Source organism: Salmo trutta, chromosome 23 (assembly GCF_901001165.1).
Source record: "Salmo trutta chromosome 23, fSalTru1.1, whole genome shotgun sequence".
NCBI lineage: Eukaryota > Metazoa > Chordata > Actinopteri > Salmoniformes > Salmonidae > Salmo > Salmo trutta.
Window position 1 is genome coordinate 32,080,107 of NC_042979.1, and position 13,448 is coordinate 32,093,554.

Genomic DNA, 13,448 nt, shown 5'->3' on the forward strand with positions numbered 1-13,448 from the left:
TCCAAAGCCAATAATTATATGCATATTCTAGTTACTGGGCAGGAGTAGTAACCAGATTAAATCGGGTATGTTTTTTTCCGGCCGTGTAAATACTGCCCCCTAGCCCTAACAGGTTAACCTGTTATGGATAGGGGGCAGTATTTTCACGGCCGGATAAAAAATGTACCCGATTTAATCTGATTATTACTCCTGCCCAGAAACTAGAATATGCATATAATTATTAGCTTTGGATAGAAAACACTCCAAAGTTTCTAAAACTGTTTGAATGGTGTCTGTGAGTATAACAGAACTCATTTGGCAGGCCATAACCTGAGAAGATTCTGTACAGGAAGTACCCTGTCTGACCATTTCTTGCCCTCCTTGATCATCTCTATCCAAAACAGGGGATGTCTACTGTTACGTGACACTTCCTACGGCTCCCATGGGATCTCAGAAGGCGACACAAAAAGCTGAATGGTGGCTTTGCAGGCCCTGGCTGAAAAACATTAGCGCGTTTGGATAGTGGCCGGTCAGAGTACTATGAGACTGAGGCTCGTGCACGAGGGGACACCATGTTTTTATTTTCTCTCTCTTTGTACTAAAACACGATTTCCCGGTCGGAATATTATAGCTTTTTTACGAGAAAAATGGCATAAAAATTGATTTTAAACAGCGGTTGACATGCTTCGAAGTACGGTAATGGAATATTTCAATTTTTTTTGTCACGAAACGTGTCGGGCGCGTAACCCTTCGTCACCCTTGGATAGTGTCTTGAACGTACGAACAAAACGCCGCTATTTGGATATAACTATGGATTATTTTGAACCAAACCAACATTTGTTATTGAAGTAGAAGTCCTGGGAGTGCATTCTGACGAAGAACAGCAAAGGTAATAACATTTTTCTTATAGTAAATCTGACTTTGGTGAGGGCTAAACTTGGTGGTGTCTAAATGGCTAGCCCTGTGATGCCAGGCTATCTACTTAGAATATTGCAAAATGTGCTTTCACCGAAAAGCTATTTTAAAATCGGACATAGCGAGTGCATAGAGGAGTTCTGTATCTATAATTCTTAAAATAATTGTTATGTTTTTTGTGAACGTTTATCGTGAGTAATTTAGTAAATTCACCGGAAGTGTTCGGTGGGAATGCTAGTTCTGAACGTCACATGTTAAATAAAAGCAAAATAATATATATATATATATTCTCCTACGTTCCTTTCACATTTCTACAAACTTTAAAGTGTTTCCTTTCAAATGGTGCCAAGAAAATGCATATCCTTGCTTCAGGGCCTGAGCTACAGGCAATTACATATGGGTATGTCATTTTAGGTGAAAATTTAAAAAAATGGGTCCGATCCTTAGAGTTAACTCATCACCACTAGTGAGCTGTGGAGCTTCTCAAATAAATGTCTCTTCACCTCAAACAGCAAGTAAACAATGTCTGTTTTTAGAATCAATTGAGAATGACAATAGTTCCTCAAAATATTAGAAAAATATTTCCAGGTCTCTCCCTTTGATTACCACTCGGCATGAAAGGGAAAAATGTAATACCTGATTACTTCTTATCCATTGCACAACCAGCCTACAGCTGTGTCTGTCCCAAGGTCACTGGCATGGGAAACTCTATATAAACTCTATGTTATACAATGTTTCAAGTTGGCTAGCGCAAGTTTCTGGGTGACCAAGTTGATAGTTGATACAATGTTTCAAGTTCGTTTCAGACATGCCATGCGTATAGCTGATGTGATTTATAGGATATTTATTTTTATCAGGATATTTTCTACCTGCAGGCTGCAATGTTTTTATGTGTTGGATTTATGTAGGCTTTTTTTTACATAGTTGGCAATGAAAGTTACAGATTAGTAGAAATGGTAAGACAAATTGGCACTTCAAATGGAATAGATTGCCGGCCACTGCTTTAGCCTATTACATTAACTTCAGGAGCATAACAGCAGAATTTGCCAAGTCCAGCATCAGCAGGAGAAGGAGGGTCGGGAACAGGTTTTTTTTCTTCTGGTTATGCTATCTTGATCTCTTGCTCCCTCTTCAGTCATTTGTGTGTCTTAGTTAATTAATCAAACAGCATGCTTAAAGCATAATATCGTTGATTTTATTGAAAGACATATTGTGTTTCTATATATGGGAAAATACACATTTTACAATTTGGACCAATCGATTGGTCAGAAAAAGACGACTCTTGGCAACAAAGATTGTTTTGGGTCGGGGAAAGCCCTAGTAGAAATACAGGAAATTAGCTATAGATGCCCCAAAAAAATCTGAGGGAGGAGTCCCAGACCCCCTGCCAGGTTATGTCCCCCCCACTTCTAAAACCAAAGTTGTGCCCCTGAAATATGACACAAACCGTACTAGGTGAATCACCTCTTCAACATCATCCTATAATGCTCTTCAAAATTCCTCCAAATATCCTAAAGCAGTGCAAACCTGTAGTCTGTCACACAGTAAATAACATTAAAACTCTAGACAGACTGTAGGATCAGAGGAGGTCAACCATCAGCCCATAAATCCAGTCCATCAGACCATCAGCCCATAAATCCAGTCCATCATACCATCAGCCCATAAACCCAGTCCATCAGAGCATCAGCCCATAAACCCAGTCCCTCAGACCATCAGCCCATAAACCCATAGAGCAGTCATCTGGCACTGGGCAGTGTGCTTGGGATGATAAAGGCTGGTCCTCCAAATATCAGATGTGACTGTGAGGTGAGCAGACAGGTGTGTGTGTGTGTGTGTGTGTGTGTGTGTGTGTGTGTGTGTGTGTGTGTGTGTGTGTGTGTGTGTGTGTGTGTGTGTGTGTGTGTGTGTGTGTGTGTGTGTGTGTGTGTGGTCAGACTGCAGCCTCGGGTACCACGTACCACCCACAGGATCACGTTCTGACATCCACTGCAGTACTGACAATACCAGAAGAGACCAGAATATATACTCAAAACACACTAACTCAGCCAGCCACAGACTGATAGTGGAGGTTGCACTGCTGCAGCACAGACCTGGGTTCAAATACAATTTGACTGAGCTTGCCTTTTGCAATAGCACCAATACAACAGTCCCAAAAGTACAAGCCCAGCCCAGCCCAACTGTCACTCCAGGGAGGCTAAGATTTCAAATAGTATTTCAACCCAGGTCTGCTGCAGTATCATTCACACTGTGGCATATTATGCTGTTTCATATTGCCTTACTGAGAAATGTCTGCCTCGTTTATAACAGTGCACTGCTGTTTTTATTGCTGCAATCAATCTTGAATGATGGATGCTTATCCATCTCCTCTTAGCATACTGATTATTGTTTTATTTTTACATATTTCCACAAACAGCATTTTATTGAGTCTCTCGCCTCACCCACCCATAACTCAAGATGTTGTATATTTCAGGGATAGTTTTTCCAATGTGTTGTTTTATTAGAGTCTATTTGGGCTCCCTGGCTGCTGATCAGGCTGTATGCTGCGAGTGTGCTGGTTTGAAAAGTGGTGGTTGTGTGTGCATGTGTTTGTGTGTGTGTGCAGCTCTTTGAAGTGGTGTTAATGTGCTGTAATGAGGGTAATTACAGCCAGACTCCCACTGTGATCTCTGTGGGCTACAAGATCCTCGGCCCTCGCACTTTACCATACATACACACACACACTCTCTCTCCCTCACACACTCACCCCAACGTGGACCCTCTCTCTTTCACACTTACACACACGCTCGTACAAACACACACTCATACTAAATCAATCCCTTTCTAGTTCACTCTCAGAGGTACACACTTGCAAACATACACAAACACAAAACAATTGAAATCCCACACAGTAATGATAAGAGGTTCTCTCCCTCTCCCTCTCTCTCTCTCTCTCGCTCTCTCTCTCTCTCTCTCTCTCTTAATTCAATTCAATGGGACTTATTGGCATGTCTCTCTTTCTCTCTCTCTCTGTCTCTCTCTCTCTGTCTCTCTTTCTCTGTCTCTCTCTAGGAGGATGTGAGATAGCTTAAAGCATGTCTGTTTGTCTGTCTCCCCTCCCTCCTGTAGAGAGGTTCCTGGGGAACCATCTTCTGAGCTACGGCCAGCTCCTTTCCCTGACCTTCACGGCCGAGGCCCAGTACCTCCTCCCTCACAGTGTCACAGTGCTCCTGGAAGGATCGGGAACCACCCTGTCAGCTGACCTTTCACCCCAACATGGACCTGTCCACCAGCCGGGCCTCGCTCCCCAGCACACTTTCACTCTCAGGTAAAACCTGTGTAAGGTGGCAACATTAGCTGAGGTGTGCATATGTGAGTGTGGTATATGTGTATAGCATGTGTGCACGTGTGTATGACATACTAAAAGGCTACTACCACTGTGCTACTATACATGATATTACACATGTCACACATACAGTAGAGTCCTGAACCTCAGGCTGTGTGGATGAACAGTACCATCTTCATGGCAATATGATCCCTATCTGGATTGAGATACTATGGAATCTGCCTTATGGCTTTGTGTCAGACATAGTCGTGTCCTTTACTGTGCACCACTAAAGGTGTCCTTATGCTTCCCATCCAAAACAGTTCGTAACAGTTTGTGCATATATTATGACGATATTTGGTGTCGGTTTCTTTTCTGCTGTTCGTGCAAAACATGTTTTTTCTCGAGCTAAGCCGAAGTTTGGAGCCGAAGTCTACACACCTTCATCGGTCATGCGTCAACAGTCAGGATTCTTCAATTAAGTGTTTGTTGTCATTCAATAATAGACTACTCTTTTTCCTGCAATTTTTTTCCCTTGAGAAATACTGCACCAATCATCTTAGTTAGATGTAAAATTGCGCGACTAAGATGTCCTCTGCAAAAAATGTATAATGAATGGCAGACTTCTTGAGTTATCTTAGATAAATGTTGACAACTTTTTCAAGCAAAGGCATTTTTAGGGAGTAGGCGAGCACATTCATTCAGTTCACCTAGCCAAGTTCGACTAGGCGCCAGCCAAACCAAAGCATGCGGAAGCCTTAATGAGTTCCCCCCTGCCCCCCAGCCCTTGGTGAAGGGGCAGTTTGGTTCCCCCCTTAAAGCAGCGGGGCCTGGGGACTGGAGTGTCATTAAGTGGGCCATCTATGGAGACAGGCTCCACACATGTCATTAGAGAGACAGATATCTGTCCCTACACACTCTCTCTCTCTCCACACACACACACACACACACACACACACACACACACACACACACACACACAGCATCCCCTCCTGCTGGAGCGCTCTTCCTGGCTCCACACGGTTACGTTGAGATGGATCAGCTGGGAAGTGGAGTGGTGTTTCTGTGTGTGTATCCATGCCTGTGTTTGTGTCATTTGACTGCAGACAATAACACAACACACACTTCCCCATCCCCTGGCTATGTACTCTGAGTGACAGATAGCATGCTGTATGTTATGACTGTGAGCCTGCATGTGTTGTGTGAATGTGTTGAATGTATTAGCCAGGATAAGTGGCTCTGTGTTTCCAGCAGACACCAGGATCATTTATAATCACAGGGAGTAGGGGGGGTGGATAGGGGTGTTCAGAGACTGAGGGGGTGGTTGATGCCCACATGTTAAATAGTGTTGGAGGAGTTAGCCTTTGTTGTTCTCCATTACAGTGTAGACTGTGGGGAGACACACCGGGTGGATACTTTTCGTTCTAAATGTGTAAACAGGATACATGTTTGTGTATTCTGGTTCTCTTCTCTTCATCTTCATCCTCTCTTTTCTCTTCTGTCTACTTTCTCTTCTCCTCATCTCTCTCTCCTCTCCGCCCCTCTATGTCTCTATCTATCTGTGTGTGTGTGTGTGTGTGTGTGTGTGTGTGTGTGTGTGTTTGGTTTTACTATCCTTGTTAGGACCAGAAGTCCTCACAGGGATAGTAAAATAAGGAACATTTGGGGTCATTTCGCAGGTCCCCACAAGGTAAAAGGCTATTTTAGGGTTAAGGGTTAGAATTGGGATAAGGTTTACGGTTAAGAGTTAGGGTTAGGTTTAGGGTTAAGGTTAGAGGTTTGAGGTTAAGGTTAGGGTTAGGGTTAAGGTTAGGGATAGGATAAGGGTTAGGATTAGGATTGGGTTTAGGGTTAGGGAAAATGGGATTTTGAATGGGAATCCGTTGTTTGGTCCCCACAAAGATAGTAAAACAAACACGTGTGTGTATGTGTGTGTCTGTCTATGTGTGGGCTCCCACCACACACTTTGCAGAGACCTCCAGTGGATTCCTGGTCACCTGATGATGTTCCTCTCATACTAGCATTCCTTAATTACAGGCTCAGTGTCTCTGGCTCTGCCCGGCTCTGATTAGAACCAAAATGGCCACTGCTCCATAGGGAAGACATGGCAGAGAGTTCTCTCACTTTCACATCAACCGCTGCTTATCGCTACACAGCAGCAGAGCAGCAGCTCCATTACGGGGGCTGTGAGGCTGTGTTTGTAATTGTCTCCCTTTATAACTATGGCAGTCTAGGGGCCGGGGAACGAGGACCTCTGCAGAGGGGGAGAGGTCTGTGTGGTCCATAGACTGGACACACATTTTTTCACATACAGAGGAAGCTTAATATACTGTCAACACTAACTCATAGACACTGAGGACATATAGCTGATCTACCTTGCCCAAATATAACACATTCACACACAGGACAGAGTAGGAACTGTATGTCCAACAGACAGCTTCCACATTCCCATTACTAACACAAACATCCCATGCTACATTTCAGACGGTGGACATAAGATATGACTAATGCATTTATTCATTCCTACAAACATACTACACGTAACAATACTGTACAAACATGTTGCGGGCCTCGGTAATCATAGGGGCCTCAGTAATAGTAGGGGCCTCAGTAATCATGGAGCTGTGTTTGTGTTTGTTTTCCTCCAGACTTCACAAGGAGGAGACGAGGCTGAGGCCTTCTTTGTCTGCCTTCCAGTTCCGCCATCTTCTCTTCAACCTCACTGCTATACAGATCAGCAACGCAGGAGGACACAACTGTAAGTGTGTGTGTGTTTACATGCGTGCATGTGTGTAGGAGTGGGTGTGTATAAGTGTGTGTGCATACATGCAATGGGTACACGTCAAGCTAGCGTGTTGTTCATTATTTGTGCCTCCTGTACCCTATCACTAAGAGTATGTTCTTATTTAACCAAAGTAAAACAAATCCATCAGAAGAGTCATTGAGCTGGATGTGGTTCCTACCTACCCTGTCAGTTCATTAATGGACAGCAGTCTGCTTCCTACTACTTGCTCTCAACCTGCTGCCCTCGCATTGGCTCCGGCCTCTTCTGGAACATCTCCGAGGAGAATCTGCGTGGTAACACCACTTGGCCTCGTGAACATCAGCTGTCAAGTTATTTCACTGGCAGGGGAAGTTCAGTACCAGAACTCTATCCACTTAGTAACACTGCCTCAGTCACTCTCATATGGACCACATGCACCCACATACACGCACACACACTCTTTCTAGTTTATACACACAACCACTTTGAGAGTATTAAATGCAACAGAGGCACCCACGCACATTTTCATTACCAGTTAAGGCCTACTTTATATCGCTGAGTGTTCAACACACGCTTGCTCTCACTGAAGCATTGAGTTGTGCCAAATTCATCTATGCAAGAGCAGCAGGACTTCTGCTCACAGATATTGCCTGTCTGTATTTCCACATCCTCTGCTCTTTAATGGAGTGGACGGGGGTACAGTGATGCTCTCTCTCTCTCTCTCTCTCTCTCTCTCTCTCTCTCTCTCTCTCTGATAGTGTTTAGGTCAGTGTACTGAGAGGATGTGAGAGGCATTACATTAGATTAGAGCACATAGATGACAGAACAGCTGTTAAAAGTCACCATCTCTCACTTAAGTTAAAGCCACACACACCATCTCTCACATTGAGTCAAAGCCACACACACATTCACATACGCACTATGTGCATGCACACTCACACATTCACACTCATGTACACATAGACGCACACAGTCTCTCTCTCTCTCTCTCACACACACATACACACACACACACACAGCCTCTTTGCGCATCGCGGGGGAAAACACTGCTAATGATTTGTGTTCGGTCTCAAATGTATTCTCAAACAGTGTTAGAAGTGCCTTATCTCCGCAGGCCGCCAAGCAAATGCTAATATGAAAATCCCACAAAGTGCAATTTCGCCTTTTTCTCCCTCCCTGCACCAAAAAACAGATTAAGACATTCATTATTATTTTAATGACAGGATTGTCTGTAGGCGATGGCTGTCACATTGTTGGGTGAGGATCCTGTGTGACAGCTGAGTAGTGTTGAAGATGTAAGGTTAGGGTAGGGGGCTTCCACACAATCAGTAGAGGGAGAGGTGTGCGGGGTGGAGGGAGAGAGAGAGAGGAATGAAGAGAGGGGCAGAAAGAATGGGAGAGAGAGAGAAATGTAGAAAGAATGGAAAAGGGAGCGAGAAAAAGGGAGAGGGGAAGAGTGAGGAGAGAGATGGAGAGAAGGAAATGGAGAAAGGGTATAGAGATGGAGAGCGAGAGCGAGAGGGGCATAGAAGGAGAGAGAGAGAGGGGGAGAGTGAGAGAGAGAAAGAGAGAGAGAGAGGGAAAGGGGAATACCTAGTCAGTTGTACATCTGAATGCATTCAACTGAAATGTGTATTTCGCATTTAACCCAACCCCTCTGAATCAGAGAGGTGCGGGTGGCTGCCGAGAGACAGGGAGAGGGAGAAGGATTGGGAGATGGTTTAACTGGCGGCCAGGAGTATGGTAGTCGGAGGGGATGAGTTGGTTGGGGGCTGATTTGAGGTTGGTAAATTAACTGTGTTGGATCGTTGCTTAAGGATCAGGGTGATCACGACTTGTTAGAGCTCCAGGTCTCTCTCTTCCTCATGCTTATTCTGTCTTTTTTAAATGTCTCTTTCCCTCCCTCACTTTCTCTCTCGTTACACATTAACTCATTCATTCACACATTCTATATTTTTGATCTCATGAAAATCATACATCCCTTACTCACCGTGATGCACGCACACACACACACATCCTCACTGGTACTGGTAAAGAGCCTCTGTTGAAAGCCCGGGCACTGGACCTTGAGTGGTGGTGGTAGTATTCTGTACAATGGCTGAGGAGGATTCAACCTGGACTATCCTCATCACTATTCATGGAGGAAGAGAGGAAAGAGGAATCAGTAATCCCAGTGGGTGCAGGCTCCCCCAATACCTCCACTTTTCTTCTCTTCCTCTCCTCCTTTCCTCCTCCTCTCCTCCCTCGCTCCACTGCTCTGATTTATTAATTTGTTTTATCAGAGATTCTCAGAGTGAGGTAGATAGGTGTGTGCCCACATTTACATCACAAGAGCGCAGGTATGCACACACACACACACACACACACACACACACACACACACACACACACACACACACACACACACACACACACACACACACACACACACACACACACAACTTGCTTAAATTCCTAGATGAATCTTGTTTCTGATGATAAAACTCAGTATTAGTGGACCATTGTCTTCTGGATGTGAGAGTAACCTTTTGAGGACGTGTGAGTATTCATGACCTCTCCAGATTTGGAGATAAAGCATTAATGATCTCCATCCTCTCTCCTCAGACACGTCCCAACTCTCAGGGGTAACCCTGGCTTCCGCTGTCCCCTTCTCCAGTCCTGTTACCCCCTCTACCCCCCCTGCTCCCTGGGTAGAGGTGTGTACATGCCCTCCTGGATTTGGGGGTCAGTTCTGTGAGCTCTGTGCCCCAGGATTCAGAAGAGAGGTCCCTAATGGAGGACCCCTGTCTCCCTGTGTGCCCTGCACCTGCCACCAGCATGGACCCTGCCACCCTGAGACAGGTAGGAGAAGTCTCTCGTGTTTTTCTTGTTCTCTCATTTTCTCATTCTGTCTCTATACCTCTATTTCTCTCTTCTCTTAACCTCTTCTTTTTCCTTCTCCCCTCTTCTCTACTCTTTTCTACTCGACTTTCCCTCTCTCTCAGGATAAAGCAATCCTTCTAACCCCCCCCCCCTAATAGATATAGATGCATTATTGTAAAATGGTTGTTCCACTGGATATCATAAGGTGAATGCACCAATTTGTAAGTCGCTCTGGAAAAGAGCGTCGGCTAAATGACTTAAATGTAAATGTAATTCAATTCAATTCAATAGACTTTATTGACATGGCAAGTTAAATTACTTACACTGTCAGTATACATATAACAAAAATGGTGGGACCAACAGCAATAAGAATAATAGTAGTGGAAATGGGATTACCATTAACAGCAACTACAAAAACAATATTAATGAGGATAATAATGATACCAAGCAATGGTAGTAGACCAGTCTCAACATGAATGAGAAGCTACATGGCATGGTATGAAAGCCAAAACAAAACTAAATGGGAAATATTATTGACATTACATAGCACTTTTCACTGGCTGTCCCTCAGGTTGTGGCAGGAGAACACATTTCGTCTTTTCACCCAATAAATATTAGATCTTTGTCTCTATCTCTCCCCTGGAGCAGAGTGAGCCCGGCCTGTCCTCTCTGGGCAGCCAGGTTTGCCTGTGACGACCGGTCTCTATAGCCAGACTGTGCTCACTGTGACTGAACCTAGTCAGTGTTTTCCTCAGTTTTCTATCAGTCACAGAGGTCGATAGTCTGCCACCATGAACTGTCTGTTTAGAGCCAAATAGCATTGAAGTTTACTTAGATTTTTTTGTGATGTCTTTCCAATAGGTGATATCTTTTTCTTTTTTCTTTGTGATGATTTGTTTGGGCCAGATTTTCTGAGCGCTGTTTTGAGGCTCTATGGGGTTGGTTTGGGTTATTGAACTGAGCTCTTGACTCTTTTCTTGTAGGGATGTGTAATGAAATGTTTTGGAGTCACTTGTTTTTAGATGGTTGTAAAATTTGATGGCTATTTTTTCTATTAGAATAAGGAAAGGGTATTGGCCCAATTCTGCTCTACATGCTTTATTTTGCGGGGTTTTTTGCACTTCCAATACAGTCTTGCAAAACTCTGCATGCAGTATTTCGATTGGATGTTTGTCACATTTGGTAAATTCATTATTAGAGAGCGGACTCCATTCTTCACTGCCATATAGAGTAACTGGTTCTTTTGCCAGATTCTAACTGGAATTTCGATTTTAATGTTCCTTTTAATGGCATAGAATGCTCTTCTTGCTTTGTCTCTCAGCTCATTCACAGCCATGTGAAAGCTACCTGTGTTGCTGATATTTAGTCCTAGATATGTGTAGTTTTTGGTGTGTTCTAATAGAACTGTGTCGAAATAGAATTTATATTTGTCATCCTGATTTCCGGACATTTTTTGGAATATCATTATATTCATTTTTTTTAAATTAATGGTCAGAGCCCAGTTCTGACCTAACCTGTGCAGATGATCTAGGTGCTGCTGTAACCCCTCCTTAGTGGGAGACAGTAGCACCAGGTCATCTGCGCACAGCAGACACTTGATTTCAATGTTGTGTAGGGTGAGAACAGGTGCTGCCGATTCTTCTAATGTTTTTTCAGATTGATTCATGTAGATGTTAAATAGTGTTGGACTTATTGGGCAGACCTCTTTCACTACACGTCCCTCAGAGAATAAGTCTGTTTGCTTGTTATCAACTTTAACCACACATTTGTTTTTAGTGTACATTGATTTAATAACATCATATGTTTTCACTCCAATACCACTTTCTATTAGTTTATAAAAAAATACCTTTGTGCCAAATTGAATTACATGCTTTCTTGAAGTCTACAAAACACAAGTAGATTTTGCCTTTGTTTTGGTTTACTTGTTGTTATTTGGAGTGTGCAGGGTGTAAATGTGGTCTGTTATACAATAATATTTTTTTAAATAATAATAATAAAATGTAAAAAATCCAATCTGGCTTCCGCTTAGGACATTGTGTTCATCAAGGAAATTATGTAGTCTGCAATTTATGATACTGCAGAGAATTTATCCTAAGTTGCTGTTAACGCAAATTCCTCTGTGATTATTTGGGTCAAATTTGTCAACATTTTTATAGACTTGAATTTGAATTCGTGGTCTGTATCTTTGATCATTTCATTTAAAATACCATTAGCACCACAGGCCTTTTTTGGTTGGAGAGTGCATAGTTTTTCCAATAATTATTTTTCTGTAGCTGGGGTATCCACAGGATTCTGATAGTCTTTGACTGCTGATTCAAGGATTTGTAATTTTTCTTGTATATCATTTTGTTCTGGGCTCTTTTTTATATTGCTGTAGAAGTTTGCAAAGTGATTTCTCCACATACAGTGGGAAGAAACAGTATGTGAACCCTTTAGAATTACCTGGACTTCTGCATAAATTGGTCATAAAATTGCATCTGATCTTCATCTAAGTCACAACAATAGACAAACACTGTCTGCTTAAACTAATAACACACAAACTATTAATTGTTCATGTCTTTATTGAACACACCGTGTAAACATTCCCAGTGCAGGTTGGAAAAAGTATGTGAACCCATGGATTTAATAACAGGTTGACCCTCCTTTGGCAGCAATAACCTCAACCAAATGTTTTCTGTAGTTGCGGATCAGACATGCACAAACAGTTACAAAACTGTTTCAGTTCCACAATATTCTTGGGATGTCTGGTGTGAACCGCTCTCTTGAGGTCATGCCACAGCATCTCAATCGGGTTGAGGTCAGGACTGAGTGGGCCACTCCAGAAGGCGCATTTTCTTCTGTTGAAGCCATTCTGTTGTTGATTTACTTCTGTCTTTTGGGATGTTATCCTGTTGCATCACCTAACTTCTTTTGAGCTTCAATTGGCGAACAGATAGCCTTACATTCTCCTGCAAAATGTTTTAATAAACTTGGGAATACATTTTTCTGTCGATGATAGCAAGCTGTCCAGGCCCTGAGGCAGCAAAGAAGCCCCAAACCATTATGCTCCCTCCACCATACTTTACAGTTGGGATGAGATTTCGATGTTGGTGTGCTGTGCCTTTTTTTCTCCACACATAGTGTTGTGTGTTCCTTCCAAACAACTCAACTGTAGTTTCATCTGTCCACAGAATATTTTGCCAGGAGCACTGTGGAACATCCAGGTGTTCTTTTACGAACTTCAGACTTTTTTTTGACAGCAGTGTCTTCTTCCACGGTGTCCTCTCATGAACACCATTCTTGTTTAGTGTTTTACGTATTGTAGACTCGTCAACAGAGATGTTACAATCTTCCAGAAGTCTTTAGCTGATTCTTCTTAACCTCATTAAGCATTCTGCGCTGTGCTCTTGCAGTCATCTTTGCAGGACGACCACTCCTAGGGAGAGTAGCAACAGTGCTGAACTTTCTCCATTAATAGACAATTTTTCTTACCGTGGACTGACTTTTAGAGATAGTTCTGTAACCCTTTCCAGCTTTATGCAGGGCAACCGTTCTTAATCTGAGATCTCTTTCGTTCGAGGCATGGTTCACATCAGGCAATGCTTCTTGTGAATAGCAAACTCTTTTGTGAGTGTTTTTTATGGGGCA

General features: G+C 43.0%; 1 protein-coding gene across 1 annotated transcript in view; it reads left to right on the plus strand.

Moving 5' to 3' along the window:
• The window catches only part of LOC115159796 (laminin subunit gamma-3), a 203,617-nt gene that overhangs the window by 91,883 nt on the left and 98,286 nt on the right, over positions 1 to 13,448 (plus strand). Inside the window, exons 10-12 of the mRNA XM_029709853.1 lie at positions 4,000 to 4,198; positions 6,844 to 6,953; positions 9,564 to 9,800. Of these exons, the coding sequence (XP_029565713.1) occupies positions 4,000 to 4,198; positions 6,844 to 6,953; positions 9,564 to 9,800 (546 nt within the window). The remainder of the gene's footprint in view (positions 1 to 3,999; positions 4,199 to 6,843; positions 6,954 to 9,563; positions 9,801 to 13,448) is intronic.